This window comes from Melanerpes formicivorus, unplaced genomic scaffold (assembly GCF_026170545.1).
Source record: "Melanerpes formicivorus ecotype bairdi unplaced genomic scaffold, bMelFor1.0.p_v2 SCAF_77, whole genome shotgun sequence".
Taxonomy (NCBI): Eukaryota; Metazoa; Chordata; class Aves; order Piciformes; family Picidae; genus Melanerpes; species Melanerpes formicivorus.
This window is the reverse complement of record NW_027142429.1, coordinates 1,945,420-1,961,538: the sequence shown is the minus strand read 5'-3', so window position 1 is coordinate 1,961,538 and position 16,119 is coordinate 1,945,420. Positions and strand designations below refer to the sequence as shown.

General features: G+C 61.7%; 1 protein-coding gene across 3 annotated transcripts; it reads right to left on the bottom strand.

Moving 5' to 3' along the window:
* Nucleotides 1–22: 22 nt before the first annotated feature.
* On the bottom strand, nucleotides 23–16,093 carry WDR31 (WD repeat domain 31). 3 transcript variants are annotated; one of them, XM_068164156.1, is made up of 11 exons: nucleotides 16,047–16,093; nucleotides 12,393–12,522; nucleotides 12,016–12,131; nucleotides 10,224–10,350; nucleotides 8,787–8,861; nucleotides 7,313–7,457; nucleotides 7,138–7,238; nucleotides 5,985–6,052; nucleotides 5,017–5,158; nucleotides 3,632–3,794; nucleotides 23–2,742 (listed from the first exon to the last, which is right to left on the bottom strand). In XM_068164156.1, the coding sequence occupies exons 3-11, from the start codon at nucleotides 12,060–12,062 to the stop codon at nucleotides 2,582–2,584; spliced, it is 1,029 nt and encodes a 342-aa protein (XP_068020257.1). In that variant the 5' UTR covers nucleotides 12,063–12,131; nucleotides 12,393–12,522; nucleotides 16,047–16,093; the 3' UTR covers nucleotides 23–2,581. The 3 variants fall into 3 exon arrangements, with proteins under 3 accessions (XP_068020257.1, XP_068020256.1, XP_068020258.1); XM_068164155.1 differs by having other exon boundaries at nucleotides 12,393–12,527; nucleotides 16,047–16,067; XM_068164157.1 differs by lacking the exons at nucleotides 8,787–8,861; nucleotides 10,224–10,350; nucleotides 12,016–12,131; nucleotides 12,393–12,522; nucleotides 16,047–16,093 and adding an exon at nucleotides 7,830–7,958.
* Between the last annotated feature and the right edge of the window lie 26 nt (nucleotides 16,094–16,119).

The window sequence follows — 16,119 nt, the reverse complement described above, 5'->3', positions numbered from 1 at the left end:
CCCCTGGGCTTGGCTGGGGTCCCAGCTTGGGTGATGCTTTGCCACCAGCTAGGCTGTGCCAGTTTGGAGGTGATCCATCTGCTCCCAGCCTCCCTGCCAAGCCAGGCTCCCAGCTCTCCCCCAGGCTGTTTGAAACAGGCAGCACCTCTGGCAGTGCCCTCCTCACTTTGCCTTTGCCAGCACCCACAGGAGGCTGTGGTTTCAGCCTTGGCTGGCATTCAGAGAGCAAAGAGCTGGGGGAGCACAGGAGCCTGCTTCCACCTCTCTGGCCATGGAGCTCTGCACCCCCTCTGTTCTCCCAGCAGCTGCTCAGTGCCAGGGCAGTGTTCCTGCAGGTGCCACCTCCTGTCCCAGCTCCCCCAGCAGTCCCAGCCCCTTGCTCTTTGGTTCTGTTCTGCCTCTGCCTCACCAGAGGTGACCCCAAGGTGGCCATTTCAGCCTGGGGGTGGCTTCTGAGCACCCCTGGAGGGAGATTTTGTGTTCCTTCTTCATTCTTTACAGTGAGGGTTTGCAAGTGTGTTGTGTGACATCAAATCCTGGCCTGACTCTGCATTTTACAGCTCCAGCACACAGGGGGAAGGGTGGGAAGGGACCTCTGGAGCTCAGCCAGGGCAGCCCCCCTGCCACAGCAGGGCAGCTCACAGAGGGACACAGCCAGGTGGGGGTTGGAAGCTCTCCAGAGGAGGAGACTCCCCAGCCTCTCTGGGCAGCCTGCTCCAGGCCTCCAGCAGCCTCACACCAAAGTTTCCTCCTGCTGAGGTGGAACTTCTGGGTTCCAGGTTGTGTCCTGGCAGAGGACCCCACTGAAAGGGACCTGGCCCCTTCCTGTCACCCTCCCCTCACATACAGACATTGAGCAGATCCCCTCTGTCTTCTCACCACTGCCACGGTGAGAGCCTTCAGGAGGCCAGAGACCAAGCCCCCTGCCCCCTGCCAGCCCAGAGCAGCTGCCTCTGCTCCCTGGGGGTGGGCACAGCTCTCTTCCTGTGCAGGCAGCAGGGCTGGGGAGGGTGCTTTGAGAACACCAACCCCAAAGCCTCTCAGCAGCTGAGGAGGTTCCCTTCCAGGGACCCTGCTGGCATCTGCCCCATCCTGCCTGCAGGCTCTCAGTCACTCCCAGGGCCACTCCTGTGGGATAAGAGCAGCAGCAGGAGGAGCTTTAATTGCTGATCCTCTTGGCTGAGCTGCCCTGCCCAGCTCCCTGTGCTTAGCTGCTTCTCCATGAAGTGGCAGCTCAGGGAGGGCTGGAGCCTGGCAGTTGTGCTGGGGCCTCCCAGCCAGGACAAGGCCCCTCTGGGGCTTTCTCAGCAGGTTGCCATTCCCAAGGGGCAGTTGCCTGGGTGCCAGCTGGCTTAGGATGGCATTGGGACAGCAGAGCCTGTCCTGTGTTTGCCTTGTCCTGGGCTGTAAATCCCAGGGCAGCTGTTTGTTGCTCCACTCAGCTGCAGCAGGGGCAGGAGGGCCATGCCCTGGCCCCCCTCAGCCTGCCCTTGGCTCCTCTCACACAGTCACAGGTTGCAGCTTCAAAGCTCCTGCTGTCCAACTCCCCTGCAGGCAGCAGGGACCTCTCCAACTGGCTGCCCAGGGCCACATCCAGCCTGAGCTTGAATGTCTCCAGGGCTGTGGTCTCAACCACCCTCCCTGGGCTGCCCCCAGCCAGCCTGGGGAGAGGTTTGGTGAATAAAATCCTTACTCAGCAGCAAGAAGTTGGCCTGAGCCTGTCCATGATTTGGCTTCTGGACAGCTCCAGTGCCTTCCCAACCCCTGGAACTGTCCCTGCCCCACTGGTCACACATTGCTGCTCCACAAGCACAGGGGGGCCTGGTGCTTGCAGCCAGGTCAAGCTCATGGGGGTCTCTGAGGGCCAGGGCAGGGTGGTCAAGACACAGCCACCTCCTCCAGGGGCAGGTCGGGGGGGGTCAGGACACAGCCATCTCCTCCAGGGCTGGGTTAGAACACAGCCACCTCCTCCAGGGGCAGGTCAGAACACAGCCATCTCCTCCAGGGGCAGGTCAGGGGGGTCAGAACACAGCCACCTCCTCCAGGGCTGGGTCAGGATGGTCAGAACACAGCCACCTCCTCCAGGGCCGGGTCGGGGGGGTCAGAACACAGCCACCTCCTCCAGGGCCGGGTCGGGGGGGTCAGAACACAGCCACCTCCTCCAGGGGCAGGTCGGGGGGGTCAGAACACAGCCACCTCCTCCAGGGCTGGGTCAGGGGGGTCAGAACACAGCCACCTCCTCCAGGGCTGGGTCAGGATGGTCAGAACACAGCCACCTCCTCCAGGGCTGGGTCAGGATGGTCAGAACACAGCCACCTCCTCCAGGGCCGGGTCGGGGGGGTCAGAACACAGCCACCTCCTCCAGGGGCAGGTCGGGGGGGTCAGAACACAGCCACCTCCTCCAGGGCTGGGTCAGGGGGGTCAGAACACAGCCACCTCCTCCAGGGCTGGGTCAGGATGGTCAGAACACAGCCACCTCCTCCAGGGCTGGGTCAGGATGGTCAGAACACAGCCACCTCCTCCAGGGCTGGGTCAGGGCGGTCAGAACACAGCCACCTTCTCCAGGGCTGGGTCAGGGGGGTCAGAACACAGCCACCTCCTCCAGGGCCAGCCCCCTGCCGTCGCGCAGCCGCAGCAGGTGGATCCCTGAGCCGGAGCTGGCACACAGCAGCGTGGAGCTGTCGCAGGCAGCCAGCGAGGCCAGCGGCCCCGACCCCTCCAGGCACAGCGTGGCCAGGCAGGCTGGAGAGGGAAGAGAGAGGGCACTGATGAGGTGAGAGGTGACCACACCAACCTCCTGCTCTGCCCACCCGTGGGAGCTACCCCCTGCACTGCCCTGAGTCCCTGCATCCAACAGCCTCAGGATCTGCCCTCTGGAAGGGACTCTCCTCCCACCTAAGCCCCAGGGAGGATCTGTGCACTGCCCAGGCCAGCTCATGGGATCCAGGCTGAGATCAGGCTCTGCCCCCTCCCTGTGGAGGAAGCAGGGACGGCTGGACAGACAGACAGACCCCACTAGGCAGAGCTGCAGGGCTTGCTGGAGCCCTTCCCAACATCCCTTTTCCTCCCCAGTTGGTTATGATCCTCATCTCCAGTCTCAATCTCCCCTTTCCCAGCTCAAAGCCCTTGTCCCTTGTCCTGGCACTCCCAGCCCTTGGCCAGAGTCCCTCCCCAGCTCTCCTGGAGCCCTTCAGGTACTGGAAGGCTGCTCTGAGGTCTGCCTGGAGCCTTCTCTTCTCCATGCTGAACAGCCCCAGCTCTCCCAGCCTGGCCCCAGAGGGGAGGCTCTGCAGCCCTGTGATCAGCTCTGTGCTTTCCTCATTTCCTGTGATCACCTTCCCCACAGCCTTCCTGCTTTGGTCTCCTCTGGGCACTTTTTGTCCTGGCTTGACCATGACAAAATTGATCCCAAGAGAGTGAGCCTCCTCTTCCCCAGCTGAAGCTGTCACCCCTCATCCTGCCACTGCTCTTCCTGATGAAGTCCCTCCCCAGCTCTCCTGCAGTCCCCTTTAAGCCCTACCCAGCCACCACTTCGGGCCCCTTGGTGCCCAGCACCATTCAGAGCCTGAAACAAAGGAAGCAGGTTTGTTATCCCAGGGTCAGAGACAGAAGGGGCAGGGCCCTGCCCTACCTCCAGTGTCTCGGTCCCAGACCTTCACTGTGCTGTCACAGGAGGATGTGGCAATGCTGGGGGCGAGGGCTGGGCCCCGTGGCAGGAAGACACAGGAGGTGGTGGTCTGGAAGTGCCCTCTGTACTCACACACCTGGCTCCTCGTCTGCCTCAGGTCCCACAGCTGCAAGGCAACAGGCAGCACTCAGCCCAGCTCTGCTCCTGGCCCTTGCCAGCCTGGAGCAGGCTCACAGAGGAGGGAAGATGGCTTTGGATCAAGAGCCAGCCCTCAGACCGTGATGTCTATCACCCCTGTCCCCTCCTCCTGCCCACAGTGCTGGAGAGCTTCAGCCCCTGCAGGACTGTCACCAGGGATGAGTGGTGCCCACCCCCAGCAGAGCTGATGAACTAAGATGCTGTGGGCAGAACACCCCCAGCCTGGTGCTGTCCCCAGCCCTGCTCTCCCTGCCAGGGAAGGGTCTCCTCCTCTTGATGCTCATGCACAGGGCTGAGAACCTGCAGGACAGAATCCCTGCTCTGGAAACACCTTGAGCCAGGGATGCCTGAGAGGCTTTCTGCAAGAGCCTTCTGCTCCTCCATGCTGCCACTGAACCAACACCCCAGGGCTGCCATCAGGAGGAACCAGACAGTCCCTGGGCAGGGGCAGGCAGGGAGGCTCTAAGCTCTAGCCCTGGCTGGTGACACCAGTGGAGGTCCAGGCTGATCCTGGGGCACTGCTCTGCTGCTCTCTGCTGCATGTTGTGGCCATGGAAGAAGCATCCCTACACATTCTACCCCTTTCTTACTCAAGATCCAGCAGATCCAGAGAGGTTCTCCTTCCCCTCTGCCCTGCTGAGACCTCACCTGGCATACTGCACCCAGCTCTGGGCTCCCCAGCTCAGGAGGGACAGGGATCTGCTGGAGAGTCCAACAGAGAGCTACCAGGATGCTGAAGGGACTGCAGCACTGCCTGGGGAGGAGAGGCCGAGAGCCCTGGGGTTGTTTAGCCTGGAGAGCAGAAGACTGAGAGGGATCTGATCAATGGCTATCAATAGCTGAGGGCTGGGGGTCGGGAGGGACAGGGACAGGCTCTGCTCACTGTGCCCTGGGACAGGACAAGGAGCAATGGATACAAACTCCAGCACAGGAGGTTCCACCTCACCATGAGGAGGAACTTCTGCACTGTGAGGCTCCCAGAGCCCTGGAGCAGGCTGCCCAGAGAGGCTGTGGAGTCTCCTCTGGAGCCTTTCCAGCCCCAGCTGGATGTGCTCCTGTGTGCCCTGTGCTGGATTCTGTGCTCCTGCTCTGGCAGGGGGTTGGACTGGATGATCTTTGGAGGTCCTTTCCAACCCCTAACCACCTGTGACCCGCGGGCCCAGCCCCCAGCCCCCCCGCAGGACACTCACGGTGGCCTCCCCGCCGCGGCCGGCGGCGCCGCTGCTGCAGCTCAGGCAGTACCTCGCGTCGGGGCTGGCGGCACAGCACGTCTGGATGTGCTGCTTGGCCGGGAAGCTGTGCGCCACCCGCAGCTCCCGGCTGTCCCACACCCTGCGCCAGCGCCAGAGGGGAAGGGAGACTCTGGTTGCAGGCATGGGCTTCCCTCTGGCCCCTCCCGCACAGCCCCTGCCTCTGCCCTCGCTGCCCTCCCCCCCGGGGCTGGCCCTCCCCTTCCTCCCAGCAAACCAAGCTCCCAAAGCTCTCCCTGCACCTCACTTTGTCTCGTGGGATCACAGAGGGGCTTGGGTTGGAAGGGACCTTCAAAGATCATCCAGTTCCAACCCCCTGCCATGGGCAGGGACCCCTCCCACTTCCACTCCCCGTCCAGCTTCGCTTTCAACACTGCCAGGCTTGGAGCCTCCTCTCTGGGCAACCTGTTCCATGCCTCACACCCCCCTGGGGAAGGATTCCTCCTCCTGTCCAATCTCAATCCAGCTGCTGCCAGTCTCAGGCCATCAGCTCTCATCCTTTCACTGCCTGCCTTGGGGAAAAGTCTCTCTCCAGCTCTCCTGTAGCCCCCTTCAGATCCTGGATCTCCCCTGGGTCCACCTCCACCCACAGCCACCAAGCTCCCCTGGCTCCATCCCCACCCCTGGCCACGGAGCTCCCCTGGCTCCATCCCCACCCCCAGCCATGTGCTGAGCTTTCTTTCCCACCTGCAGTCCCCACCCTGTGCTGCTCCCAGCCAGCAGTGTCCCCACCCTGTCCTCCCCTGGCAGGAGACCACCACTCCATGCACCTGGGGAAGCTGGAAGGTGGCCTCTGGCCCCCCAGCAGGGCACAGGCGACCAGCTGGCCATGGCAAACAGCCTCCTGGTGCAGTGCCCTCTGCCACCATGCCCGTGTGCCCCAGCCCTGTGCCCAGACAGGGACTCACCTGATGGTTTTATCCTCTGAGCTCTGGATGACGTAGGGCTCCCCAGGAACCCAGCAGAGATGTGTGACCTGTGGAGAGGAAAGGATGAGCAGAAGCTCAGCTCTGCCTGCAGCCCAGAGTGCTGCCTGCAGCCCAGAGTGCTGCCTGCCTGCCTGCTGCCCAGACTGCTGCCTGCTTGCCTGCAGCCCAGAGTGCTGCCTGCAGCCCAGAGTGCTGCCCAGACTGCTGCCTGCCTGCTGACATACAGCCCCTGGCCTCTTCCTCCTCGTGCTGGGATGTGAGCAGCAAATATTGGATGGGGCTGTGCAGCCTGGAGAAGAGAAGGCTCCAGGCAGACCTCAGAGCAGCCTTCCAGTGCCTGAAGGGCTCCAGGAGAGCTGGGGAGGGACTTTGGCCAAGGGCTGGGAGTGCCAGGATGAGGAACAATGGCTTTGAGCTGGGAGAGGAGAGACTGAGAGTGGAGAGGAGGAAGAAATTCTGGACAGTGAGGCTGGGGAGACTCTGGCACAGGTTGCCCAGGGAGGCTGTGGCTGCCTCCTGCCTGGAGGTGTTGCAGGCCAGGCTGGATGAGGCCTTGAGCAAGCTGGGCTGGGGGGAGGTGTCCCTGCCCAGGGCAGGGGGTTGGCACTGGATGATCTTTAAGATCCCTTCCAACCCAAACCATTCCATGGATCTATGAAGTTCTTTCCTGCTTCCCACCAGTGCTGCTCCCCTCCAGGGTTCCATCCCAGTGCAGTTGCTGAGGTTATCTGCAGGCAGGGAGGTGCCAGCAGCTCAGCAGGCCACAGAGCCATGGGCACAGGGGTGCCATGGGCACAGGGGTGCCATGGGCACCAGAAGTTGGTACCATGCCAGCTGCACTGCTGACCTGCTGCAGAAGGGAGCACAGCCCCCACTGCACAGTGTGCTTCCCTGCAGCTCTGGCAGCTCATTGTCCTTTGCCTGCTGGGGTCTCTGTGCTCCTGGGTTTGTCACCTGCAGAGCAGCCAGCAGCCTCCAGCTGTGGTCTCCCCAGGCACACAGCAACCTCTGCAGTGCCTCAAGGGCTTCTTGCAGCAGCAAGCTCAGAGCAAGTTGCCCCTGCATGGCTCCATGCAGACAGCAAAGGGGCCACACTGGGAGGCAAGGGAAGCAAGGCCCCAGCAGCTCCTACCAGGTTCCTGGAGACAGCAGCTCTGGCCAGGCACTGCCCGGTCTCTGTGTCCCACTTGCAGACCGAGTTGTCCCGGGAGCCTGTGCAGAGCGTGGAGCCATCTGCAAGCACAGCTTAACATCAGCCAAGGTCCAGGGAAGGTGTGCAGAAAGGCCTGGGGAATGCTGCCCCTCACCTGGGCTCACAGCCAGGCCAGTGACCACCAGCTCATGCCCTGGGAAGTGCTGGCTTGGCCCTGCCGCTGCCTCCAGCTCCCACATCAGCACCGTCCTGTCCCGGGAGGCACTGAAGACTCTGCCTGAGGCAGGGGCAGTGCTGACCTGCCAAGGACAAGGGGGAGAGGCCAGTCAGCTGCCCACCCACCCAGCACTGCCTGAGCAGGGCACAGCACCACAGCATGCCAGGGGCTGGAAAGGACCTCCAAAGCTCATCCAGTCCAACCCCCTGCCAGAGCAGGAGCACCCAGGGCAGCTCACACAGGAACACAGCCAGGAGGGTTTGGAATATCTCCAGAGAGGGAGACTCCACAACCCCCCTGGGCAGCCTGCTCCAGGGCTCTGGCACCCTCACAGGGATAAAAACTCTTCCTCCTGTTTCCATGGCACTTCCTCTGCCTCAGCTTCCACCCCTGCCCCTTGTGCTGGCATTGGGCATCCCCCAGCAGAGCCTGGCCCCAGCCTCTGGGCACTCACCCTGCACATCTTCATCACCAGCAGTGAGGTCACCCTCAGGCTCCTGCTCTCCAAGCTCCAGAGCCCTCAGCTGCCTCAGGCTCTGCTCATGAGGAAGATGTTCCACTGCCTGCAGCAGCTCTGTGGCTCTGTGCTGGACTCTCTCAAGCAGTTCCCTGAGATCCTTCTTGACCTGAGGGCCCCAGAACTGGACACAATATTCCAGATGTGGCCTCAGCAGGGCAGAGCAGAGGGGGAGGAGAACCTCTCTTGACCTACTAACCACAGCCCTTCTAATCCAGCCCAGGATTCCCTTGGCCTTCTTGCCCACCAGAGCACACTGCTGGCTCCTGGGCAACCTCCCATCCCCTGGGACCCCCAGGGCCTTTTCCCCTTCACTGCTCTCCGGCAGGTACAGCACTCCTGTGGTGGTGTCGAAGCCCAGGAGGGGCAGAAACATGGCTGGGGAGATCCTGACCTTCAAACTCTGCCTTGGCCATGCTGGCTGTGCAGAGCCACACTGCCTGACCCCAGCTGGCCACCCCTGCTGGCTTCTGCTCTGCCCACAGGCAAACCTCTCCACAGCAGCGCTGGGGGAGCAGGGCTGGGGGAGCAGCTTAGCCCCTGGGTGAGGGCTGCAGCCTGTGCTGGGGCCATGGCTGGGGTGGAGGGCAGTGAGGGTGTGTGACCCCTCAGTGGGACCCCTGGCCTCTCAGCAGCAGGGAGCTGGGGGGGGATGGGTGCCTGTGGAGCCTCTTTCTCACAAATCATTCATTTTCATGGGAGAAACTTCCCTAAACCCCCAATGCAGCCCAGTGCATGATGCCTTGAGCAGAGAGCCCCAGGATCATCCAGCCCAACCCTCAAGCCAGCCCCACCATGGCCCCCAAGCCATGGCCCCCAAGCCATGGCCCCCAAGCCATGGCCCCCAAGCCATGGCCCCCAAGCCACGGCCCCCGGCGCTGGGCGGTCGCTCACCTTGGTGACCTCCCGCTGGTGCCCCAGGAAGCGACGCAGCACAGCCCCAGATCTCCAGCTGCAGACAGCCACAGCCTGTGGGCAGCAGGGAGAGGCCCTCAGCAGCAGCAGGACACAGGGGGAGGAGGAGCTTGCAGTTTCTTGGGGGTGCTACACCGAGCCCCGCGGGCAGCCCGCGCTTGCAGAGGGAACAGATTCTGCTTTGGAGCTCCCGCAGCACACACAACCGTCTCTAGAGCCTGCCCACTGCCAGGTGACACAAGAGGGGACAGCCCAGGGGCTCCAAGCCTGGGTGAGAGCTTTTGGTGTGATCTGAGCTCTGCAGAGGTTATACAATGTCCAGAGTCACAGACTGGTCTGGGTGGGACCTTTGCAGCTCATCCAGCCCAACCCCTCCACATTCAGCAGGGAGAGCTGCAGCTAGAGCAGGCAGCTCAGAGCCCCAAACACCTCATCTGGAAGGGTTCCAGGCATGGGGTAGCTCCCACCTCTCTGGGCAGCCTGGGCCAGGCTCTCACCACCCTCAGGGGCAAACATTTCTTCCTTATATTTCACAGAATCCCAGCAGGGTGAGGTTGGAAGCACCTCTGGAGCTCACCCAGTCCAGCCCCTGCTCCAGCAGGGCACCCACAGCAGCCTGCCCAGAGCACAGTGGCCAGGGGGGGTTGGAAGCTCTCCACACAAGGAGACTCCACAACCTCTCTGGGCAGCCTGCTCCAGGCCTCCAGCAGCCTCACACCAAAGGACTTTCTCTCTCCTGTTCAGATGGAACCTCCTGGCTTCCAGTTTGTGCCCAGTGCCCCTGGTCCTGTCCCTGGGCACCACTGAGCAGAGTCTGGCCCCAGCCTCTTGCCCCCCAGCCTTTAGCCCTCGCTAAGCCTTGCTCAGCTCCCCTCTGGGGCTGCTCTTCTCCAGGCTCTCAGCCCCTGGGCTCTCAGCCTCTGCTCCTCACAGAGCTGCTCCAGGCCCCTCAGCAGCTCTGTAGTCCCCCATTGGACTCTTGAGCTAAGGAGCCCAGCAGTGGCCCCAGGCATCTCCTCACGAGGGCAGAGCAGAGGGGGAGGAGAACCTCCTGCTGTGGTGGGCAGCAGCTCTGGGAGGCACCAACCCTTCTCCAGCAGCTTTCCCCACACCCTGCAGGTGAGTCTGGACCCAAAGGGTGCCCTGCACATCTGTGCCCTCCCCCAAGCCCCTTCCTGCAGTCTCAGGGCTGCTCTTCTCCAGGCTCAACACCCCAGGGCTCCCAGCCTTGCTTTGATTCCCTGTGGCTCAGGGCTGCCCTCACTCTGAACTCTTCTTTCTAACCCCAGACACTGACCAAGCTGCTGCCACTCAGGACAGCTTAAAGCTCACCTTTACACCACCACTTCCCTGTCCTGCCTGGACAGCCCCCTGTCTGTGCCTGTGCTGTGTGCCCTGTGGCAGGGAGCAACTCACCTTGTCCCTTCCTCCTGACACGCAGAGGTCTGTCTGCAGGGCAGCCACGGAGGTGACAGCCTCGGAGTGCGCAGGGCTGCGCCCAGCGGCTCGGCTGGGTCCTGGCTCCCCCGCGGAGCCCTCGGCCCTGCAGCAGCACAGACACACAGCAGCTGCAGGGGGCTCCAAGGGGGACCCGGGGGGGAGACCCGGGGCGAGACCCGGGGCAGCTGCAGGGTGCTTCAAGAGAGACCCGGGGGGGAGACCCGGGGGGGAGACCCGGGGGGGAGACCCGGGGGGGAGACCCGGGGAAGCTGCAGGGTGCTTCGGGAGAGACCCGGGGAAGCTGCAGGGAGAGACCCGGGGAAGCTGCAGGGAGAGACCCGGGGAAGCTGCAGGGAGAGACCCGGGGAAGCTGCAGGGAGAGACCCGGGGAAGCTGCAGGGAGAGACCCGGGGAAGCTGCAGGGAGAGACCCGGGGAAGCTGCAGGGAGAGACCCGGGGAAGCTGCAGGGAGAGACCCGGGGAAGCTGCAGGGTGCTTCAAGAGAGACCCAGGGCGAGACCCAGGGCAGCTACAGGGTGCTTGAAGGCACAGGCAGAGAGCCCAGGGAGACCAAGGTCTGGGAGATGGCAGCGATGCCTGGGCCATGGAGCAGCAACATCTGCCTTGATGTGTCAGGTCAGACATCCCTGGAGTGGGCTGAGAAGAACCCAGCCCCCAGGTGGACAAAGAAACCTGACTCAGGTGGGCAGAGAGCCTTGGTTCCCTCTCCCAGGGGAGGGGTCCCCGGGTCAGGGTCTATTCCACTCCCCTTTCCTGCCCAGCAAGTCTATGAGAGCCATCCCCTGGCCCTTTCTCTTGCTCCTGCCCCAGGTGGTGAGGCCTGCTCCATGCTGCACCCCAGCTCCTGAGGACTGCATCTAGAGAGAATCCACATTTACAGCAGGAGAATCATAGACTCACAGAACTGCCAGGGCTGGAAGGGGAGAGACCTCAAGGCTCAGCCAGTTCCAGCCCCCCTGCCATGGGCAGGGACACCTCACACTACAGCAGGTTGCTCACAGCCACCTCCAGCCTGGCTGCAAACACCTCCAGGGATGAGGCTTCCAGCACCTCCCTGGGCAACCTGTGCCAGGCTCTCACCACCCTCATGGGGAACAACTTCTTCCTAACATCCAATCTCAATCTCCCCACTTCTAGTTCTGCTCCACCACATCATCATCACCCTGTGGATGCAGGGCTGAAGCCTGTGCCCCCCAAGGGAAGTTTCTCCCCAGCACTGCAGGCTTTGCTCCCAAAGGACACTGCTGGCTTCCCTGCCCAGTCTCAGCTGGGTTTGACTCCCCAGCAGCAGCAGCAGCCTGCCCTAGAGGAGGTTCCCCACACTGGGCTGCTGTGAGGCAGAGACCTCAAACAGTGTGGGAGTTTTGGGCTATGCCTTTAAAGCTTGAGCAGAAAAAGGGACCTGGGGGTACTGGTTGATAGTAGGTTGAACATGAGCCAGCAGTGTGCCCAGGCAGCCAAGAAGACCAAGGGCATCCTGGCCTGCATCAGGAAGAGTGTGGCCAGCAGGAGCAGGGAAGTCCTTGTGCCCTGTGCTCAGCACTGCTTAGGCCACCCCTTGAGTCCCAGTCCCCAGGAGGAGCTCAGCAGGCTGTGGAAGTGAGGGTCACAGTGACAACCTGATTCTTACACTGAACAATGGGAGGGACACCGTGGGCTTGCCACATTCTCTGCGCCTCTGCTGGGCCCCACTCCCTCTCACCATGCTTCACTGCCTCAGGACACAGTCACCTGGGGGTTGTGTTACCTGTATTTGGAGGTCTGGACGCTGGTCTTACTCTGCAGTTTGCCCATGGCCCTGCTCAGCAGCACAGCTCTTGATATGGCCAACAGCAGCAAGCATCACAGCAGCCTCTCAGGTACCTATGGAGGTGAGGAGAGAGCATCACTGGGAGTCCAGAGAGGTTTCTGCTTCTTACATAGGATGGAATGGAATAGACCAGGTTGGAAAAGACCTTCAAGATCATCCAGTCCAACCTCTCACCCAGCACCATCTGATCAACTCAACCATGGCACCAAGTGCCTCAGCCAGGCTCTTCCTAAACACCTCCAGGGATGGGGACTCCACCACCTCCCTGGGCAGCACATTCCCATGGCCAACCTCTCTTGCTGTGAGGAACATACCTGGGCTGGGGTGCTGACAACATCATCTACAGCTTCTCTTGGAGGGAAATCCTCAGGAGAGGGCACAGCTGGAGCTCCTCAGTCAGACCTTTTGCTTGGAGCAGGGCCAGCTTCAGAGGTGAGCTTACAGCTGAGCTTAGAACATAGGCAGGCTTGGTGAGGCCATGACAGAGATGCAGCTGCTGCCTGCAATTCTGCCTCCTCTCCCTCCAGTATCTGCTCTTGACTACCACACTTCCTGAAGGCCTCAGTCTCCAGCCTGGTGAATGCAAGCACCTTTGGGATGAAGTTCATATAGCAGGCTGCTGGGACTGTGTCTTCAGACCAAGGTAACTGCAGTCACAGCTGCCCCAACTTAACAGGAGCAGCCTGACCTAATGCAGAGCTTGAAGAGGTTTTTCCATAGCTGAGGAACACTTTGGAAGCAGAAGCTTCTATGTCCAAACTCCAAGCCCAGTTCCAGGGGCTGGATCCAGACTACCTTGACAACCCAAAAGCATTCAGCAAAAGCAGAATGCCAGGTGGGAAGGGACCCCAAGGATCATCTGCTCCAACCTTTCCAGGTCACAGCAGGGTTGCAATGAGCTGGCTCAGCACCCTGGCAAGCTGAGTCTTGAGCTGCCCAGTGGAGGGGACTCCACTGCTGCCCTTGGGAGATGATTCCAACAGACCTGCTGTCCAGGTTGGAGCCACATTGCCCCATCCCAGGGTGTCCCCCACCGGTGGCACCACAACATCCCACCCCTGCAGGAGCACCTGGAGGGGTGGAGGAGCCTGTGGTGGAGCAGGGCTCAGGCCAAGCCAGGATCTCTCTCTCTCATCCCCACTGGTCACAGAGTGGGCAGAAACCACTTTCAGTGACAGTGAATTGCCAGGTACAGTAATTGGCTTCTCCTCAGCTCAAGACACACTAATTGGATTGTGCCTGTCCTAGGTGTCCCTTGGCATCCCTGCCCTCTGGGTCAGTAGTATTTTGTTAATAAAACCCCAGGGACACCCACCCCAGCTGCCTGCTGCAGCAAAGCGAGAGCCTGCTTCAGGGCTCTGCCCCCACAAAGCTGGAAAGCCAAATGCTGGCAGCACTGAGCCAGAGGCTTTGGGGTTCCTCCCAACTTCCCTTTGCTAATTTTACCCCTGCCAGCCTTTGTGATTAGCAATTAGCAACAGCCAGGTAACCTATCCATGAACCTGCCTGCTCAGATGTGCAGCACAATGAACCTCCCAGGGCAGTGATCCTCTGCCAGTTTGCTTCCTTCAGCCAGACCAAATTGTTTGGGGACATCAGGAACAGAGAATCATGGAATCACAGAATGCAGCAGCTTGGAAGAGACCCTCAAAGGCCATCCAGTCCAACCCCCCTGCAGGCAACAGGGACTCCTCCAACTTGATCAGGTTGCTCAGGGCCGCAGCAAGTCTGATCTTGAATGTCTCCAGGGACAGAGCCTCAACCACCTCCCTGGGCAGCCTGTTCCAGGCTCTCCCCAGCCTCACTGTGTAGCACTTCCTCCTGATGTCCAACCTAACTCTGCCCTGCTCCAGTTTCAAACCATTGCCCCTTGGCCTATCCCCTCAGCCCTTTCTGAACAGTCCCTCCCCAGCCTGCCTGCAGGTCCCCTTCAGATACTGAAATGCAGCTCTGAGGTCTCCCTGGAGCCTTCTCTTCAGTCCCAGCTCTCTTACCTTATCCCCATAGCAGAGGTTCTTCAGCCCTCTGATCATCTTTGTGGCTTCTTCTGGACCCACTCCACCAGGTCCTGTGCTGGGGACTACAGAGCTGGCCCCAGCCCTGCAGGTGAGGTCTCCCCAGAGCAGAGGGGCAGGATCCTCTCTCTCCATCTCTGGCCACACTGCTCTGGATGCAGCCCAGGCTGCCCTTGGCCTTCTGTGCTGCCCGTGCCCATTGCTGGCTCCTGCCCAGCTCCTCATCCACCAGCACCCCAAGCCCTTTCCTGCAGGGCATCATCATTTGTCTTAGGCAGCAGAACAGCTCTGGCATTTGTTTGTGCTGCAAAAGCAGACTCTAGGAAAAGCCAAGAGGCCAACTGGGATGTTTCCATGGCAGTGCTTACTCTGCCTCCCAGCCAGCCCTGGCTGGTTCACAGAATACCAGGTTGGAAGGGACCTCACATGTGCAGCTGCCCCTAGCTGCTCATCACCTCAAAGCAGGCTGGATGAGGCAGAGGCCGCTGGTGACCACAGGAGGCTGCAGGGGAGCAGAAGGTCTGGCTGGTGCTCTGTCCTCCAGCCTCTTGCTCTCTGCACAGAAGAGTGGCTTGTTCTGAGTCCTGAGCCAGAGCAGGATGCTCCTCTGAGGTTTCCCTGCCTGGCTGGCTCTCCACACATGTTCTCCATGAACCTGCTCACCACAGAGCTCTCTGATAACACAGGGATCCTCCTGCAGCAACTGAGCAGACAAAGCTACAGCTCCAGAAGAGGGAATTTCACATTCCCACCCCCCTTCCCCTCTGCTGCACCACCTCTGCTGCTGCCACAGCCCTTTCTGAGGGACATCTGTGCCAGGGACTGAGGAAACTGCAATGCCCATGGCAGTGGGGAGAGGAATCACAGCAGAGCCCTCTCCCCACGTTCACAGGGTGTCAACATCCCTGTTCAACCATCCCAGGGGAGGACACAGGCAGCCCCCAGTCCCTATAGCCAGCTGTGACCCCACAGCAATGATGCAGGTCCCTATAGCTGGGAATGGCCCCATGGGGGGCAACTGGATGCACCCCAGGAACCTAAAGCTGGGGCAGCTCCTGGGGAGGGTATGGGGATAATGCAGATCCCTGCAGCGTGGGGTGACCCCACAGCAGTGATGCAGGAACCTATAGCTGGGGGTGACCTCATGGCAGTGGTACAGGACCCCATAGCTGGGAATAACCCCAAGGCAGTGATGCAGGTCCTTACAGCTGGGGGCGGCCCCATGGGGGGCAACTGGATGCACCCCAGGTCCCTATAGATGGAGGGACCCCACAAGTAGGATGTGGGGCACCCTGATGGGTGCAATAGGGATGCAGCCCAGCTGGGGCAGCCCCTGGGGGGGGTGTGGGGACAACACAGGTGCCTGTGGCTGGGGGCTGCAGGAACCTATAGCTGGGGTTGGTCCCACAGCAGTGCTACCCCATGGCTGGCAACTGGGGTGCACCCCGGTCCCCTGCAGCTGCAGGGAGCCCTACAAGTAGGACGTGGGGCAGCCTAATGAGGCCAAGAGGGATGAAACCCAGGTCGCTATAGCCGGGGCAGCCCCTTGGAAGGGTATGGGGACGAGGCAGGTCTCTATAGCTGGGGCCACCCCACCGGAAGGCTGTGGGGTCCGCGGGGAGCACATGGGGACAAGGCAGGTCCCTATGGCTGGGGCCACCCCACCGGAAGGCTGCGGGGTCCGCGGGGAGCACATGGGGACAAGGCAGGTCCCTATGGCTGGGGCCACCCCACCGGAAGGCTGCGGGGTCCGCGGGGAGCACATGGGGACAAGGCAGCTCCCTATGGCTGGGGCCACCCCACCGGAAGGCTGTGGGGTCCGCGGGGAGCACATGGGGACAAGGCAGCTCCCCGTAGCTGCGCCAGGGGAAGGCTCCGGAGCACGCAGCGCAGCCCCAGCCCCGGGAACCCGAGGGAGCGAGCCGTGCGGGGCCGTCCCCGCCGCGCACTCACCCAGGGCCGCTCCGCTCCGTCCGGTCCGGTCCGCTCCCGTCGCGTCGCGGCGGCTGCCAGGCAGTGCCGGGGC